The sequence below is a fragment of the Ursus maritimus genome, unplaced genomic scaffold (genome assembly GCF_017311325.1).
Source record: "Ursus maritimus isolate PB19 unplaced genomic scaffold, ASM1731132v1 scaffold_31, whole genome shotgun sequence".
Lineage (NCBI taxonomy): Eukaryota > Metazoa > Chordata > Mammalia > Carnivora > Ursidae > Ursus > Ursus maritimus.
Genome location: NW_024425675.1, coordinates 21,065,720 through 21,083,689, shown reverse-complemented (window position 1 = coordinate 21,083,689; position 17,970 = coordinate 21,065,720). Strand labels below are relative to the sequence as shown.

The window sequence follows — 17,970 nt, the reverse complement described above, 5'->3', positions numbered from 1 at the left end:
GACCAGCACATCAAGAGTAACACATTCCCCCCCGCCAAGCCAGCCAGGTGCTTGCCCTTTCCTCCCTTCCTCCCTTCCTCCCTCCCCCCGCTTTTTTCTTTTTCTGTTTCTTTTTCTTTCTTTCTTTCTTTCTTTCTTTCTTTCTTTCTTTCTTTCTTTCTTTCTTTCTTTCTTCCTACATTTCAATTACTTTGGGGACAAGTATACAGGATACCTCCACCACCATCAAGGTCATAACCATCTATCACCTCTCAAAGTTCCCTCCCACACTCTTTTTCCTCATTATTTTGTGTGTACGTGCTAAGAACACAACATAAGATCTACTCTCTTGGCAAATTTTCAGTAGATAATGCAGCATTGTCAGCTATGGACACTATCCTGCGTGGTGGAGCCCTGGAACTATTTACCTAGCATAACTGAAACTTTGTAGCCTTAAACCGTCCCCTCTCCATTCTCCCCTCCCTTAACCCCTGGTAACCACCATTCTCTCTGCTTCTATGAGTTTGACTCTTAAATTCCTCCTGTAAGTGGTAGCAGGTAGTATTGGTCCTGTCACTGGCTTATTTCACTTACCATTTTGGCCTCAAGCTGCATCCCTGTTGTCACACATGGCAGGATCTCCTTCCTTTTTAGGATTGAATCATATTCCATTGTGTGTGTCTACCCTACTTTCTTCATCCTTTCACTTGGTGACGGACACTTAGGTCGTTGCCAGATGTTGGGTCTTGTGAAAAGTGTTGCAGTGAACTTGGGAGTCCAGATACCTCTTTGAGATCTAATTTCAATTCCTTTGGCTGTATACCCAGAAGTGGGATTGCAGGATCATATGGTAGTTCTATTTTTAATTTTTGGAGGACCTTCCATAGTGTTTTCCATAATGGCTGTAAGAACTAGAAATTCTTTCTAGAATGTCTTTTCCATCCAATCTCTGCAGGTAATTGGCATAGCATCTCGCTATTTCTTTTCTCTCCCTCATTTTTCTTTTTTTTTTTTTTGTCCTAAAGGGTTACTTCCAGAATGTCTCATCTCATAAACATGTTATCGTTTCTTCTTTTTTTAAAAGATTTTATTTATTTGAGAGAGAGAGCAGGGGGAGGGGCAGAAGGAGAGGGATAAGCAGACTCTGTGCTGAGTGTTGAGCTCAAGGCAGGGCTTGATCTCGCAACCTTAAGATCACAGCCTGAGCTGAAATCAAGAGTCAGAAGTTTCACCCACTGAGCCAGCTGGGCACCCCTAAACATGTTATCATTTCTTAAGGGATGTCTTTATGTAATGTGGTTAAACTGCCATACTCGAGGAGAAAAGCAAGGCCAGGACTCAGAATTTAGTTAATTAGCTGCTATTTCCTCTGAGGCAGGGTGGAGAATTGTCAGTGTCCAGAGCAAGCCTTGCCCTTTAGCCTTCGTCTTTGGGTTCTCTACCCTTTTTCCATGATTCCTTCTTGCCCAGACTCTCAGATTTTTTTAGGTAGACAGAAATGTCCTGGGCCTTTCCTCATTAGCTCTTAACCTTATTGCCCACAAACTGAACATCACATGGCTGGAACCTGATCCTGAACTCGTTGACTGGATTGCCAGGGGTTTTTAGGAGAGGCACTTATGTTTATCATAGTTAAAAATGAAGTATCTGGCCTTTGGCAGGTACAGGAAAGAGAATCTTCATCTTTCTGCTTCTGAGAGAAAGGGCTCCTGGACTGGGCATGGGTGAGTAAGTGAATCCTTACTGCCCTCGCCTGGTGGAAAGTGGCCACTGATAGGAAGAGGCAGATGGAAACTAAGTTCAGGCCAACCCAGATTATTTAAAGGTCAAGACCTTTACCCACACAGGTCCTGAAAGTTATTGACTTTCCTGACCAATGGGAAAGACAGTGTGATGAGACTACCTACACCTGTAGTTTTAATGTTCCCCCAAATACCTTGTTTTACAAATGTGTGAAAATCCTCACCCGCCCTACCGTGAGCTGGTTTAAGTGGATGGTTGTTGAAAGAGACGATGGACATCTTTGAAAGTTTCCAGTTATTATCTGCCTTTTTAAAATTAGGGGATGCTGGGGCGTCTGGGTGGCTCAGTCGTTAAGTGTCTGCCTTCAGCTCAGGGCGTGATCGCCCAGGGTCCTGGGATCGAGCCCCGCATCGGGCTCCCTGATCCGCTGGGAGCCTGCTTCTTCCTCTCTCACGCCTCCTGCTTGTGTTCCTTCTCTTGCTGGCTCTCTCTCTCTGTCAAATAAATAAAATCTTTTAAAATAATAAAATAAAATAAAATTAGAGGATGCTGGGTTTAAAATGTCTCATTGAAGATCCCATGAGGGAATTAAAACAATAATTTCTCTGTAGGTAATTTGATGAATGTTACTAGTTTTTAAAAACAGTGATTTGGATTATTTGGAAATTCCCTAAGTAGGCATCTTTAATAACTGTGTTATGAAAATAAAAATATTTGGGAACGATTGAAATAGAACACTAATGGAACATAAACATAATCACAAGAACGATCATTTCTTTCTCCTTCAGCATTTGGAATTTATTCATTTCTTATTAAAGTTGAAATTTTGAAGATTACTTCAAAAGTAACCTTAAAGACAAATGCTGAAACACAATGATTTTCAAAACCATCTGATGAATAGTTCTCCCCAGATGTGTAAGAAGTTAAAGAAAATGATTTTTTAACAACAGTCATATTTAAGCAGCTAAGAGAAAAATAGTATGACCTAAGAACCTTGAATTACATTGTTCAAGAGTTGTGCACACTTAAGACAATTTTGTTTAAGATTTTATTTTTAAGTAATCTCTACACGCAGCTTGGGGCTCGAACTCACAGCCCTGAGACCAAACTTTGCAGGCTCCACCAACTGAGTCAGCCAGGCACTCCAAAACTACTTCACTATATGAAGGAGAAATTGCAATCAGTCCCCAATTCAAAATGCCATTTCTTCCTGAGAAGAAGAGATGATCGTAGCCAGGTAATTCAGTAGCAAGTTTTAAAGTTGGTCAGACTCACTCATGCACCAAACAGAAGCCCACATGTTGACCATCTACCTGCAGCTCTGCCCATCCCGGGCTTTCTCGGCTACTGTGGAGCAGTTCAGCGCTCCCAGCAAAAGCCAGCCCTCCCCTTGTGCAGTAATCCCTATCTCCTGTCTTGACTAATCCAGAACCTTGTTCAAGCGATTCTCCTTTTCTTCTCCACCATGTTGGATCTCCCCCACCATCAGCATAGAAGCCTGCTGCTAGCTCCCCATCTTATGAGAGCTCCCTACTGATTCTACTTCCTCCAGCTCCCACTCACACATCTCTCCATTCTTTCTGCAGCAAAACTTGAAAAAATTGTATAAATTCCCTGTCTCCAGTTTTTCTCCTCTCATTTTCCTTTGGAAGCCGATCGATCTTTTACCCTCCCCATTCCACCGAAACTGTTGGCCAAAGTTGACCAGTAATCACCATGTGGCACACCCAAAGGTCAATTCTCATTGTGAAGCTTATTAGACCCCAAGCATCATGGGACCCAGGGAAACACGGACGCAACTTCCCTCCCTGCTCCTTCTCAGCCTCCTTTGTGGGTGGGTCTCCCTCATCCCCCAGGCTCCTTTGACATCTCTTTTCTATACACAAGGGTTTCCCCAGTAATCCCCATCTCGTGACTTTAATTTCCTTCTGTAAACTGACAACCCCCAAATTTGTATCTCTGGCCTGGACTCTCCTGTGAATTCCAGACTCTGTGTATCCAACTGCCTGCTTCCCCATCATCGCCAGGATTTCTAATAGACATCTCAAAACAGAATTCCTAACCTTCTCCCCTCAAAAATCATGCCATCCCCCCCCCCAAAAAAAGTACGTTATGTCCTAACTCCTGGAAAGGGTGAAAGTGACCTTATTTGGAAAAAGGGTGTTTGCAGATATGATTAAGGATCTGAAGCTGAGTTCATCCTAGATTATTTGGGTGAGTCCTAAAACCCAAGAAAAATCTCTCCACGTGCCTGACCTCTCACTACCCCCACTCCCATCCTGTTGAGCACCACTGATCTCTGGTATTTTGTGACGAAGATGGGCTAGGGAGGAAAGAAACCAAAAAATCACACACACATACGCACGCACACACTCCACTCATTTCCATTCCTTTAGACCTGAGGTGTAATTTCAGAATCTGCCATGGTCTTCTCACATCAAAATAATTTAAGAAAAACAGGATAAAGGAACTCTATTTCTAAGAGCACAAGTATAATTAAGCTATGTGCTGTAGTTCTAAGACAAGCTTTCTATAAATCATTTCACACAGAGAGACACAAGCGTATTTTCTCCAAGCCTGTTTCTGATATCAGCCATAATTAACACTAGTCTGAGGAACTGACAGTGTGTGCGGTGCAGAGATTTGTAATCTTTCAGCACGAACTTGAAACTCAAAGAGACATATGTATCAATCCAGCAGAAGATGAAAAGATAAAATTATCGCTTATGAAATTGTTTGGGTTGAGAAATGTCAAGAGGACTGGGGTAAATTATCTAGCATGAAATGAGGAAAACTCAACCAACAAACCTTCGCACACTTCTTGAGCACCTCACTTGTGCAGGGCTGTGTGCACAGTACAGTGGAAAATAGGGGACAGCAACCCTTCTTGTGAGCAAAGCTTTCACAACCTCGTTGGGGAGAAAGGCAGCAAGAACCTAGCAAGGGGGGGCAAGCCGCAGGAGGAATTTCTCTACAGGGAGTGTGTGCGGCCAGAGGAGAGGGAGAGGGGCTGCAAGGAGACACTGCTGGGGGAAAGTGGGGTTTCGGTCGTGATGCCAAATTGCCCAAGAATGGGCAAATGGGCAAATTTCAGACTTCCATGGCCCCTTTGTGTATATTCCATCTTGGCATTTGTCATTTTCATATATATATTTATTATATTTATTGTAATGAATATATATGTTTAGGGGCACCTGGGTGGCTCAGTCAGTTAAGCGTCTGCGTTCAACTCAGGTCGAGATCCTGGGGTTCTGAGATCCAGCCCCACATTGGGCTCCCTGCTCAGCGGGAAGCCTGCTTCTCCCTCTCCCTCTGCTCCTACCCCCTGCTTGTGCTTACTCTCTCTCTCAAATAAATAAAATCCGGGAAAGATACCTGAGAGGATGTGTCATGTCCAGAATTGCCCTGCTGCTGTTTGATGATTCAAATATTTGGGGATTGGATGTTTCTCTAAACTACTGCCTCCAAACTGCTAGCTTTCCTGGTACGAGGTACAGGGAAGCAAATTATGCCAGTCTGCCAGCAGCCCCAGGGTACAGGGTTTGGCAGCAGGAGCTTGTGAGATCTTCCTCTCTGCTGGCCCCACTCCACAGGGCCATGTAAGCAATTCTTGTGACTAGATTTAAAAAGTGTACTGTTTGGGGCGCCTGGATGGTTCAGTCAGTTAAGCGTCTGCCTTCGGCTCGGGGCATGATCCCAGGGTCCTGGGATTGAGTCCCACATCAGGCTCCTTGCTCATCCGGGAGCCTGCTTGGCCTTTGGCCTACCGCTCCCCCTGCTTGTGCTCTCTCATTCTGTCTCTGACAAATAAGTAAATAAAATCTATGAAAAAATATAAATAATAAAAATAAAAAGTAGTGTTTGAGCCACCACTTGTGTCCTCGAACAGAAATGAACACTGGCAGACAGCTCTGGAGGGCTGTATAAATAGCTACTTGTATTCCTATTTCTTTTAAGTTTTTATTATTCATTTGTCAGAGAGAGAGAGGGAGAGAGAGAGAGGGAGAGAGAGAGGGAGGGAGAGAGAGAGCACAAGCAGGGGTAGTGGCAGACAGAGGGAGCAGCAGACTCCCCGCTGAGCGCAGACCAGACTCAGGGCTCCATGTCATGACCCTGAGATCAGAAGCTGAGCCAAACTCTTAGACGCCCAACCGCCTGAGCCACACAGGTGTCCCTATGCCGATTTTTTAGACACTCCACCTCTCATTTGCTATTTCTCTTAGTTTTGCTCACCTCAATTATTTTACACTCTGGAAGTTCTCTTGTACTATACAATGTGCCATGGAAATGCCATGGTTAGAGTCAAGGCACTCTGATCACCTGAAATCATCTGATCGTCTGGGGACGTTCCCCACCTGCCACTTGACAGCGTCACAATGTCTGAAATTTATTTATGAGAGCGGCTCTCACCAACAAAACACCACAGGAATGTTTATGTGTATGCATGTATGTATGCATGTCTGTGTGCATACGTTCTACACAGAGAGAAAGTGGATGTGGTAAAATATCAGCGACTCAACATTTCTAGAGGTATCCATTGTACTCTTTCGGTAATTTTTGTTTAAACTTGTTCAAAATAATAAGTTGGGGAACAGAAATGTCGCCTGGATTTTAAGCACCCCACAAACTTACTGTAAGTGGATTTACTAGACCAATCTGACTCAGTAAGGTGGATGATGGCTATTTAGTTTTACAGCTTTCAATATTTTAAAATGTATTCATCTGTTTGAGAGCGAGCGAGAAGGAGATAGAGAGCTCTCGTGCACCTATGCAGGAGAGTGAGGGGAGGGGCAGAGGGAGAGAATCCAAACAGACACCCCGCCAAGTGCTGAGCCAAATGTGGGACTTGATCCCATGACCCTGAGATCACAACCTGAACGGAAACCAAGAGTCCGATGCCCAACCGATGGAGCCACCCAGGCGCCCCTTTATTTCTAACTTTTAAAAATGTCCAGGTTAATGGTCTTATTCTAATACTTGAGAAATCCTTTATAGATGCATCTGCTTCCTTTGTGTTACTTCTTAATGAGCTAGAAATAGAATATAGCTTTTTACTTAAAACCTAAAAACAGGACTTCATGGATGGACCTAGAGGGTATTCTGCTAAGTCAGAGAAAGCCATACCGTATGATTTCACTTGTACGTGTAATCTATTTTTTTATATGTGGAATCTAAAAAACAAACAAAAAGCAGAAACAGACTCATAAATAGAGAGAAATGACAGTTGCTAGAGGGGAGACTGGTTGGGGGATGGGCAAAGTGGGTGAAGGGGAGTGGGAGGTACAAGCAACCAGGGATGGAAAAGGTAAGATACAGGGAGGACCGGCACAGCAGAGGGCAGATAGTCATTATTGTAATAGTGGTGACACATGGTAGCTATACATGCAGGGAGCACAGCATGAGCACAGTAGGTTCGACTACTAAAATTTTCTTCATTATTCAAAATGGACCAAAGCAGGGCCATATTCTAGAAACCACTTGTTTACAATTCTCCTCTAACAACTAGGCAAAATACAAGACTTGATAATTAACTTACCATTTCATAGGTCTTCGTAAACTTCTAGGTGCTGCTTGTGCTTATGTTCTTGAAATACAGAGTACAAAATACGTTGGCTATTCCGCAAATAGATCACTAGCATGGTGAATTTTCTTCCCTTCCACAAAGTTTTGTCAGGCTTCATTATATGCCGTCCTCCCAAGCTTGAAACGCCCTCCACAGGTAATAGGACTGGGAAGGACAATCAGAAACCACTGGAAACACCCACTGTGTATCCAGAGTCGGAGATCAAATATCAAAGAACTTAAAAATAGGAAACACAGGAAACCCAACAGAGGACACATCCGAGAGCTACTCACCCGATGTCCGCTGACCTACCCAAAGCCACTGGCAGGCTTGGATTCCACAACTCTGGAGCAAGTCTAGACATCACGAGCACCTTGTCTCACTGATGGTCTCACTTGATGAAGGCCAAGTGAGACCATGGTTCACTTGGTTGGGCCATGTTTAGGTTCAAGACACGGAGACTCAACCAGAGGCAAAATGCTGCCCATGCTCCACTTTTAAGAATTGTTTTTTGACTCTGTTGGTTTTCCTTGTGCACCCTGGTAGGTTCAAAAATTGCATTGCTCATATGCAGACTTTTAATGAGAAAAGGTACAAATTACTGTTGAAAGTAAATTTTATTATCTATGCCACCAATACCTCATCTAGAGAAAAAGGGCACTCTGACCATGGGAAAGGAGAAGCTCAAGGAGGTAGGTAGAGAGAAATCTAGATCTCTAGGTACACACACATGCACACAAGACTGTTAAGTATCTTGAAACATCTTTATCTATGCAGCTTTATTACTTCTGAAAATAAAAGTATAGTAGTAGTAATATCGTATAGCTATTCTGGTCTCTGTCTATACAATAAGACTGTGAAACTTAGAATTCAGATTTAACTCTTTTAAAGGCAATGCTAAATTCAGACTGAAACTGCTGGCTCAAACATCTAAAATCAGAACAACTTGAACACTCATGTTCATTCATCATAAGGCATGCAGAACGTGGGAGCCCACAGTGTACTAAGTTATTTAAAAAATATTTGGGCAAAAAGTACATACTGTTTACACAATATTTCAGTTTCTCTTCCTGGAAAGAATTACTGGACAGTCAATATTTCCACCCAGCCTGTGCAAATAACAAGCTAAGCTTTGAAAGTCCCTGGCTCATCACTGCTGTGGCCCGAAGGATCACGGACCTCACCGGGGCCCAGCCTTTTCAGGCTGTATGTAAAAATCTGGTGCATTTTAACAAGCTATATTTTTGGATGCAACTACATCATAGGATTTAAAGAAAATAAATCACTCTACCAAGATCAATGTGAAATTTGAAAGTGCTACCAGGAAGCCAAGTAATTATTAAGTACTCACCAAATTTTAAGACATCCTACACAGATTTTGCTAAGAAGTCAAATATGCGGTCACTTGATTCTTCAAGGAACTTTCAAAATGCGTGGGTTTTGTGTGTGCGTGTGTTGCTGGGCCCATATGTCAATCAACAGAATGGTCAATTTTTGAAAGAACAATTCCAGAAGTGCACTGTGAGAGCAACTCCATTGTCCTTCCGTCCTTCACCTCTCCTGACTCTTGGCGCCGTCCTTACATCTGTGGTCCTAACTTCAGTGCACCCGGCCACGTGGGGTGCGCGTTAAAGACAGATTCCCTAGACCACCAGAACTTGGACTCTATGCAGGACCCGAGAATGTGCCTGTGACAAGCACCGCCCCCCCAACAAGGTGATCCTAATGCAGGTGATCTGGAATGTTCTCTGGGGAACCCCGCTTTAAAGATCCGTTCTTCCCCCTCGGGATCACATGAATTACCCAGACCTCTGTGTACCCACCATTTTATAAATACGAATCTTCACCAAGATGGTTTCCTCGGGTGCATAATACACTTAGCTCTGTTCTTCTCAGCAGGCCTGCCACCGAGGAAATCACCAGCATTCAAGACACGATCAATGTTAAAAGAATTCAGAGTTAGTCATCACTAGTGGGGGGGGGGGGGAAGCCCAACAGTACGTTCACCTTACTCAGAGGTTTCCAACACATTTTATTTTGTAGACCACTGGTCTGTAGCTTTTGAGGACCAACATCTGTATACATCCCTAGAAAATGTCCAACGAATGTCAGTTCCGAAGCAGCCTTTTGGGTTCCGCACGCCGTACTTATGGCTTGAGTTCCAGCTACACTTGCAAAAAGGCTGCCCTCTAGTTCCTGATGGAGGGCGCATCCAAAGGAAAGCCTCTTTGGGGGCGTCCTCTCCGGAGGGATGGCTTCCTTTGGCAAGAAGAGGATCTGTCGGCACGGCTTTGGGGCCCGTAAGCAGGAGGCATCAGAGACTCGCAGGGCCGGCTGCTGCTTCTCTCAGGCGGACACTCGAGGAGTCAGCGAGCTGGTGCTTAATGACCGCGATCCCTCCTTATGGTTTAGTGGGTTAAAATAGAAGGAAGCCTCTGTTTTTAAGTAACACAGATAAACACCTTTTTAGATCACCTATTGGTTCTATGACTACAAAATTTAATTCAAGAAAATATAGGTCCCATGAAAGACTTAAAAGTTTTATAAAACTAAAATCTAATTTTTCCCAATAAATTGTACTTTTAGCCAAAACCCTCCCAACGCTTCTAAGATGATACTAAAGGGGGCATCTGATTATACAAGAGCAATAAAAAAAATTAAATATTTATTTGAACAACGAGTTTCAGTTCGAGCTGCGACGTTGGCAATGCAGATTTTTAACACAGATCACAAAAAGCGTGCACAAAAAATCCTGGCGCCAAGGACAAAATAATGCTAAGAATTCGGCTAAAGAACTGCTGAGTTTAGGAAAACAACAGGCCTGAAATCACTATACGAAATATAAAATGTAGTAACCACTACCATCCACAGAACAGTCTTTATTATTGATTATATTTCAAAATTATTTGTGTAGTTCATTGTAGATTGAGTTGTAAATGAGTATTATACATGAACCCCCTTCCGGAAGGCCAATTCCTTGTTGCACTAGAGAAAATCTAATTACATTGCAAAAAGGATCCTTGCTTGCTGTCCATAAAGAAAACAGTTAATAATATTACTGTAAATATTAGGAAGGCTACAAAAAAAGAAAGTTAATTTCTTTTTTTGTCTTCAAAGTGCTTTCCATACAGAGTTAAGCACTTGCCTTGGTGAACTCAATGAACTACTGGGGAAATGTCCTGGGTCAAAAGAGATACTCTTGAATGAGAAGACTGGGCTTTACAAAGCAAGGACTGGAAGGAACCATGCAACCCTCTCGCTCCTGGGATACCACTGTGTCACTTACCAATTCCATCTTTCCAGAATACCATCCAAGACACTTACAAAAGACCAGACTGATAATGATAAATACGCACAAAATGAAAAGACACCAACTGCTATCTGACACCACAACGGGTATGTCTGTGCTACGGGAAAGCACCTTTAAAAAGAGCCTATGCGGCAAGAGATAAGTGTCTAAAGATTCAAAATGAATCAACAGTATTGGATAACAATATAATTCTCAACTCAGAAGCTGCCTCCAGATTAGGTGCATCTTCAGTTAATGTAACAGGAAAAAAAGGCAATGGATTTTATTTTATTAATTGCATCCACTCACAAATCGACCTAAGGTCACCAGATGTGTAGACACAATGAGATTTTTGTGGTCGTTTAGAGTCTTTAATTGAAATGATGAAAAAGGAAATAGATCTATTTAAAAACAAAACCAAATTGCTACTTGGGTTGAGATTAAGAGGTGGCCCCCGGGGTGGGGTTCACGTTCTGAGTGGCCACCTGCGGTGCGACTTCGATGATCCGGGGCTTGTCTATGATTCTGGCTGTGCGGTTGCCCTTCTCCACGATCCCAATAATCCATGCCTGGTGGCCTTCCCCGTATTTGGGAGACTTGATCTCTGCACAGAACCGGGCGGCTTGCTCTCGTGGTAAACAGATTAGGAGGCCTCCTGGCAAAGGGAAAAAGAGAGAGAAAGGATCATCGTCCACTGGGATGCCCTGCTGGTAGTTTCTTGGCCACTGGCTTTCCAGGGCACGTCTGCCCAGACGGCTGTCTGGCCACCAACCCGTTTCTGTCGCTAAGTGAGCCGCCCTTTCCAGGCAACTGACTTCCCGCAGACGACAAGGCAGAGCAACGCGTGGGTTCTCGGTGCACGACGAACCTTCAACTGTGAAAATGACCTGTGTGAATCACCGAACACCATGCAGGGAGAGGTCTGAGGGCTCAATCACATATGCCATAGCTACTTTCTTCTTCCCACACGGAGAGAAGTATTTAAAACCAAAAGAGAACTTTTCCTTTTTGACTTGATTTTCTACGTGGATTCCTCCTTTTATAAAAAAAGACTTTCTGTATTTTTTCCCTTTAACTTAAAAGTTAAGATCATGAAGAGGTGTATGCCTCAAAGTACCGAGATCCTGTCATCTTCGAAACAGAAAAAGCATAAATATGTTATGAAAGGCTTCATCATGATGTTGGGAGCTGGGACAGAAAATTTTATGTATTTGTAAGTGGAAATGATACAATCAGGAAAAAATATCTATCTATACTTCTAACAAAGAGTAAAAACTTCTCATTTTTGAGTAAAGGAAACAGATGGAACTTGATGGAACACTTATTCCAGGTCCACCAGGTGGCAGACACTGTTCTAGGCCAAAGCGGCACCAAGAGTTCAGTCACCCGCTTGTAACTTTCTTACTAGAAAATGGATTTCGGTTTGTTGTTTTTTTAAGGATAGGAAATTGAAGGGTCCTCTACAGAGGTCTTGGGAAGCCTAGGGAAGAACCACAGGCCCTTCTGTAGAGCTGGCAAGTGGGCAGGGCTTTGCGGTCCTCACCTCCGGCTGCACCCTCAGAAGCCCACTGAGGCACTGCTACAATTCCTGCACCCAGGCCCACCCCAGACTGCTGCAGTCAGGTTTCCTGGGGGGTCAGGTGGAGGCATCAGTATTTTTACTTATTTTTATTTTTAAAGATTTTCTTTCTTTCTTTGAGAGAGAGAGAATGGGAGAACGAGAACATGAGAGGGGGGAGGGTCAGAGGGAGAAGCAGACTCCCTGCTGAGCATGGAGCCCCATGCAGGACTCAATCCTGGGAATCCAGGATCATGACCTGAGCCGAAGGCAGTTGCTTAACCAACTGAGGCACCCAGGTGCCCTGCACTGGTATTTTTAAATCCCCAGATGATTTCACTCTTTTGTACGGGTAGGGAAATTACGAAGTTAGAAAGAAAAGAGAAATAAGAAAAACTGGAAAGAACGGGACTATACCCAGGGTGAAACACAAGAGTGCAGGTAAGGGGCACTGTGGAGACATCTCATTCTTAAAATACCAATTTTGGACATTTTCTTCAAGGAAAACATATAGCATGTTCAATGTAACCTACAGGGATCACAGTTCATTCAAATGGTAAGTTTCCCATGAAAGTCGAGGAAGGACTCATTTTCCCATATTCTCCCTCCTGTCCTATCACCAAACAGAAACACTGCATTTCACGCCAATGGATCACACACAGACGGGCAGGAGATGGATGACCTGTCGCACCCGGGGGAGCTGAGGACATTCATACTAAGAAGGCCAAGGTTATATGCCAGCACTGACCTCACACACAGTGGGGTTGTGCTCATGTACTTGGCTTCTTCCTTGTCAGGGGACTTTCCGTTAGCCTCGCTAGTTTAATCCTCAGATCTGGGCCCAGGATCCTTGTACCTGATGTCTCCGGGCAGGTCCCATGCATGAGGCCAAACATGTTTCCACAGGCCTTGCTCACAGCAGCCATCTTGGCCAGGACAGGAAGGTTGTGGATCACGAAGGACACCTCGTTCCTCTGCTGCTTAGCCAGGTTCTGTGCGTGACCCAAAATTCCAAAGCCCGTGATGTCCGTGGCGGCGTGGGCATTGAATGTGTGCATGAGCCCCGCAGCTAAGAGAACACAAAGGAGCCATTTATTATCTGGTGACATAAATGAAGATGGAGAAAAAAGCCACCTTTCCTCAACTCAAAATTTTAAATACTCTTGGATCTCAAAATTCCTAATTTGTCAGGGAGGTGGCACATTGGACTAATGAAAATGTAATTTTAAACAACAACAACAACAACAACAAAAACCCACACATACAAAACAACAAAAACCAGAATGAATTTTTGAAAGCCGATTTTTTTAAAGGTTTTATTTATTTGAGATAGAGTGAGAGTGAGAGAGACTGAAAGAGAGAACACGAGCATGGGGAGAGGGAGAGGGAGAAGTAGGCTCCCCACTGAGCAGGGAGCCTGATAAGGGGCTCGATCCCAGGACCCTGAGATCATGACCTGAGCCAAAGGCAGACGCTTAATGCACTGAGCCACACACATGCCCCTGAAAGCATTATTTCTTATTCTTCTTGAACCATTTAAAACTATCAATAGCTTCAATCAACAGTAATTTTCCAGCAAACTAAAAAAAAAAAAAATCTGTCCAGAAGAATCAGATCTAAACCGTCCTAAAATCAAAGAACAAGAATTTTTAAGACAGACCTAAATTTAAAGCACTCTTACTACAAGTGATTACCTAAAAGGTTAATTTTCTAATTGAAAAAATAGTTCTCAACATAGTATTAGGTTTAAAGAAAACTGAGCAGGAAGTACAGGAGGTCCCGTATAGTCCCCTCGCCCCTTCTAGCATTAGTGCGCTCCCTTTGTTACAAGTGATGAGCCATTACTGATGCATTATTCTTAAGTCAAGTTCATAATTTACACAGGCGCTCACTCTTGATGTTGTACAGTCTCTGGGCGTTGACAAATGTATGACAAGTATCCATCGTTAGAGCATCCTACAGACTATTTGTCTATTTATGCCCTAAAAATCCTGTGCTCCACCTTATTCATCCCACCCCTCTCCCCAACTCCTGGCAACCACTGATCTCTTGACTGCCTCCATGGTATTGCCTTTTCCAGAACATCAGAATTGGAATCGTAGAGTATTTGCTCTTTTCAGATTGGCTTCTTCCACTCAGAAATACGCTTGTAAGTTACCTCCATGTCTTTAATGGCTTGATAGCTCATTTCTTTTTAGAACTGAGTAATGTTCCATTGTCTGGACGGACCAGTTTACATATCCATTCACCTACTGAAGGACTTCTTGGCTGCTTCCGAGTCTTGGCAAATATGAATAAAGCTGCGACAAACATCCGTGTGCAGGTTTTTGGGTGGATAGAAGTTTCAGTTTGGTTTGGTAAATATCAAGGGGCACGACTCTTGGATCATATTAGTATATCGTATTACTGTGTGTGTTATAAGGACTTTGTCCCCGTCTGTGGCTGGTCTCTTCAATCTCAGTGTCTTTCATGGAGCAGAAGTTTCTTATAAAGCCCGAATTGTCAATTTTTTCTTTAATGGATCGTGCTTTCGGTGCTGTATCTACACAGTCATCACCAAGGTCCCCTACATTTTCTCCTAGGTGCCTTGTAGGAATTCAACATTTAGGTTTATGATCCATTTTGAGTTAATTTTTATGAGACATGTTAAGGTCTGTGTCTGGATGTGAACTGCCTGTGAATGTCCAGTGTTCCTGAGCTATCTGTTGAAAGGACGATCCTTTCTCCATTGAACTGTCTTTCCTCCTTTGTCAAAGATCAAACTATATTTATGTGGGTCCATTTCTGGACTGTGTACTCTGTTCCACTGGTGTTCAACGTCACACTGTGGCGATGACTATCGCTTACGCTGTCTTGAAACCGGGTGGTGTCAGTCCTCCAGCTGCTCTTCTTCAACACTGTGTTGGCTGTTCTGGGTCTTTTGCTTCTGCATATAAACTCAATCAGTATGTCAATATTCACAAAATAACTGGCTAGGATTCTGAGTGGGACTGCACTGCATCCATACATCAAGTTGGGAAGAAGTGACATCTTGACAACATTGAGTCTTTCTATCCCTGTACCTGGAATACTTCTCCTTTACATCTTTGACTTCTGTCATCAGTTTTATAGTTCTCCTCATATGGAGCATGCATATACTTTGTTAGATTCATACTGAAGTATTTCATTTTGGGGGGAGTAACTGAAAGCCTAATTTTTAAAAAATTAAATACCTCTTTCTAATGAAATGAAATACACCCTATGTTTACAGGAGTACCCTGGAGAGAATGTGTATTTTTTGGTAAATTTTCTTTTTGTAGACCAACATCTCTTACTTAAGTGCATTCTCAACCCAGAGGTGGACAGAAGAATCGACATTTCTGGTCCACTATGGTGGTTAAGCAACCAGACATCCCATTCTATTAACACATCTGCCCCCAGGACAGTGGGGGGCAGCCGATAACATTTAATAGAAGCCAAGACCTGCACTTCAGAAGCTCTTTCCAGTGCCATCTTGGGTGAGCTTAGAGGACCAGAAGATACAAGAGGACACACTGAATCCTGGTCAGTAATAGGGACTCCATTTTTAGGTATCGATCACCACTTTGTCCCTTCATAGGGAATTACTGTCACTAATTTTCCTACGGAAATGTTAATGAAACGCAGAGCAGAGAAGAGTAGTCCACTACAACCAACTCCGGTGTGCCCAACAAAACCCAGCTTCAACCACTACACCCTCCCACCAGGGTCTCTTCTACTCCAGTCTACTTGTTGGCGGATGGGGTGGGGTGGATCACTTCAAAGCAAACCCTAGTCCCACTACTTCACCTGTAAATATTCTGATATGTAACTCTTAAAGATAAAAATAACTTGTTAACCACAATACCACTATCATTCTAATACAATTAATATTGTATATAACATCTCTCTTAAACCTCTGAATTTTTAAGTTTCCCCTTTTTCTCCTCCATGCCCTTTGTCTGCTGTTCACGCAGAGTCGCCGGCTCTGTAGAAGTTCCTGCATTCTGGATCTGGCTGTCTTCCCTGAGGTGACATGTTCTACCTTACACATGGCCCATCCTGGCACACAGGTCCAAGGCTTGATGAGATGGAGTCAGTGCTTCACGGGCGGGGCTCGGGGGCCCTTATCACCTCCACCTGAACCTTTCACCTGATGGTTTTAGCTGCTGATGCTTGTTCTTGAGGTTCCTTAAATCAAGGGGGCAGCAAAAGTGGCAAGTGTGTGACTCAATCATTCTTCCTGCATTTATTGGAAGTGACTCTTCTAATGAATTTAAAAGACAATTATCTGGATTTCCTGAAACACAGTCCATACAAGAAAGGTGAAATGTGTGACTGATTCCTTTAATTTATTTTCAGAATGCGTTGGTGCTCTAGCAACCTCCAAAGGTGGCCCAAAATGTTAATTATCGTGATGGTCTCATTGGTGTTTAGACACTTGGCTAGGCTTCAGCTGGCTTTAGTCACTCTTCTTGATGTTCACATTGCCCCCTCCCCGTTTGACTGCTGGGGGCCTCCTCAAGTTCCGGTGCAGCGACATGACCCCATTGGGTGACTCCTCCATTACTTTCAGGCACAGGAGCTCCCAGGCTTATCTTCTGTACTTCCTTTCCCAGAGTTGGAATCAGCCCTTTCCCCAAGGAGTCCTGGCACTTTTTCGTGGGAAATGTTAATTTTCAGATCAGAATCTGGGCACTAGGAGTTCATTACTACGAGGTTATCACTGCTTCTAGGCCTTTTCAATAGGCTCGGAAATAAACATATTTAGGGGGGAAAAAGTCCTGAGCTCACACTGATAATTCCAAAGTAAAGATTACAGTTATTAACTTAGCTTGTTCGGTCTTACTTCTTTGTATTCTTGAAATCTTTGTTCCAAACTGTATTAACTTATTTGCTTTATCATATTATCCCAACATTCTCACAAACAGAAGCCCACTGAATACAATGAGATATCTTGTGGCTTTTTGTCCGGGGGGATACACACTGAAAATACCAGGCTCAAAGTGATTTGAAATAATTCTTCCCCATGTGGTCCTGCCACTAACTTGATATATGTTAGGCAGCTTTTTAAAAAATTTGGTTTAGAATGGTAAGCAGTGTTGTTTTTTATATAATTTTTGAACCACAGAAAACATTCATTTCGAAGGCAAACTTCCGAGAGATCTACCTCCTCCCTAATTCCCTCTTAGATGGAACTATTTTTATTCGTGATTTATTTTTCCATTGTTCCTTTTTGAAAGTATAAAATACTGATTATTCACATATGAGCACACAAATGTAGCACACCATATTCGTGCTTCTGTCCCTTTCCTGTCGGATCGTATCCTAGAGCACCCAGGAATAAAGAGCTTGCACTCCTTTCAAAGGCTGGACAGTACTCCACTGTGTGCACGTAGACTAGACCAGTCTGTAAGCTACTGTGGGCATGTGGATTGTCTCCCTCTTTTCACCTATAATCAGTGCTTCAATGCGCAGTCTTACAGACATGCCGTTTCACATTTTGGCCACTGCAGCTTTGAGGCAGTCACAGAAGTGGGACTGCTAGGTCAAAATACGTGTACACAGAATTTTGGTAGATAAGATCACATACACCTCCATAAGCTCTGCCACATCGTCACTACCAGCAGTGTACAAAAACTTAAGGATGGGGAATCTTAAATGCTCAAATACAAGGAAACTGAAAGTTTATACAAATAAAAATTAATCCATTACAAATCCCTTTCTTACTGTTAAACGACTTCATTGAAGAACCAGAAAAGGGAAAAAGACTCCTTGTACAGTTTCAGTGGCACAGGAATAGAGAGGAAAAGCCTTGGTGGTCAGTGATGAGAGCATCTG

The 17,970-nt window shown here is 43.1% G+C and overlaps 1 protein-coding gene across 7 annotated transcripts in view; it reads right to left on the bottom strand.

The window, feature by feature from the left end:
- Positions 1 to 9,300: 9,300 nt before the first annotated feature.
- The window catches only part of SEPHS1 (selenophosphate synthetase 1), a 29,726-nt gene continuing 21,056 nt past the window's right edge, over positions 9,301 to 17,970 (bottom strand). For 4 of the 7 annotated variants that reach the window (XM_040645405.1, XM_040645404.1, XM_040645406.1 and 1 more), the window contains 3 exons: positions 12,989 to 13,201; positions 11,060 to 11,229; positions 9,301 to 9,685 (listed from right to left, as the gene is read on the bottom strand). In XM_040645405.1, coding sequence (XP_040501339.1) covers positions 9,632 to 9,685; positions 11,060 to 11,229; positions 12,989 to 13,201 — 437 coding nt within the window. In that variant the 3' untranslated portion in view covers positions 9,301 to 9,631. Of the gene's footprint in view, positions 11,230 to 12,880; positions 13,202 to 17,970 lie in introns of all 7 variants that reach the window. The other 3 variants (XM_008692006.2, XM_008692004.2, XM_040645407.1) reach the window with 3 other exon arrangements.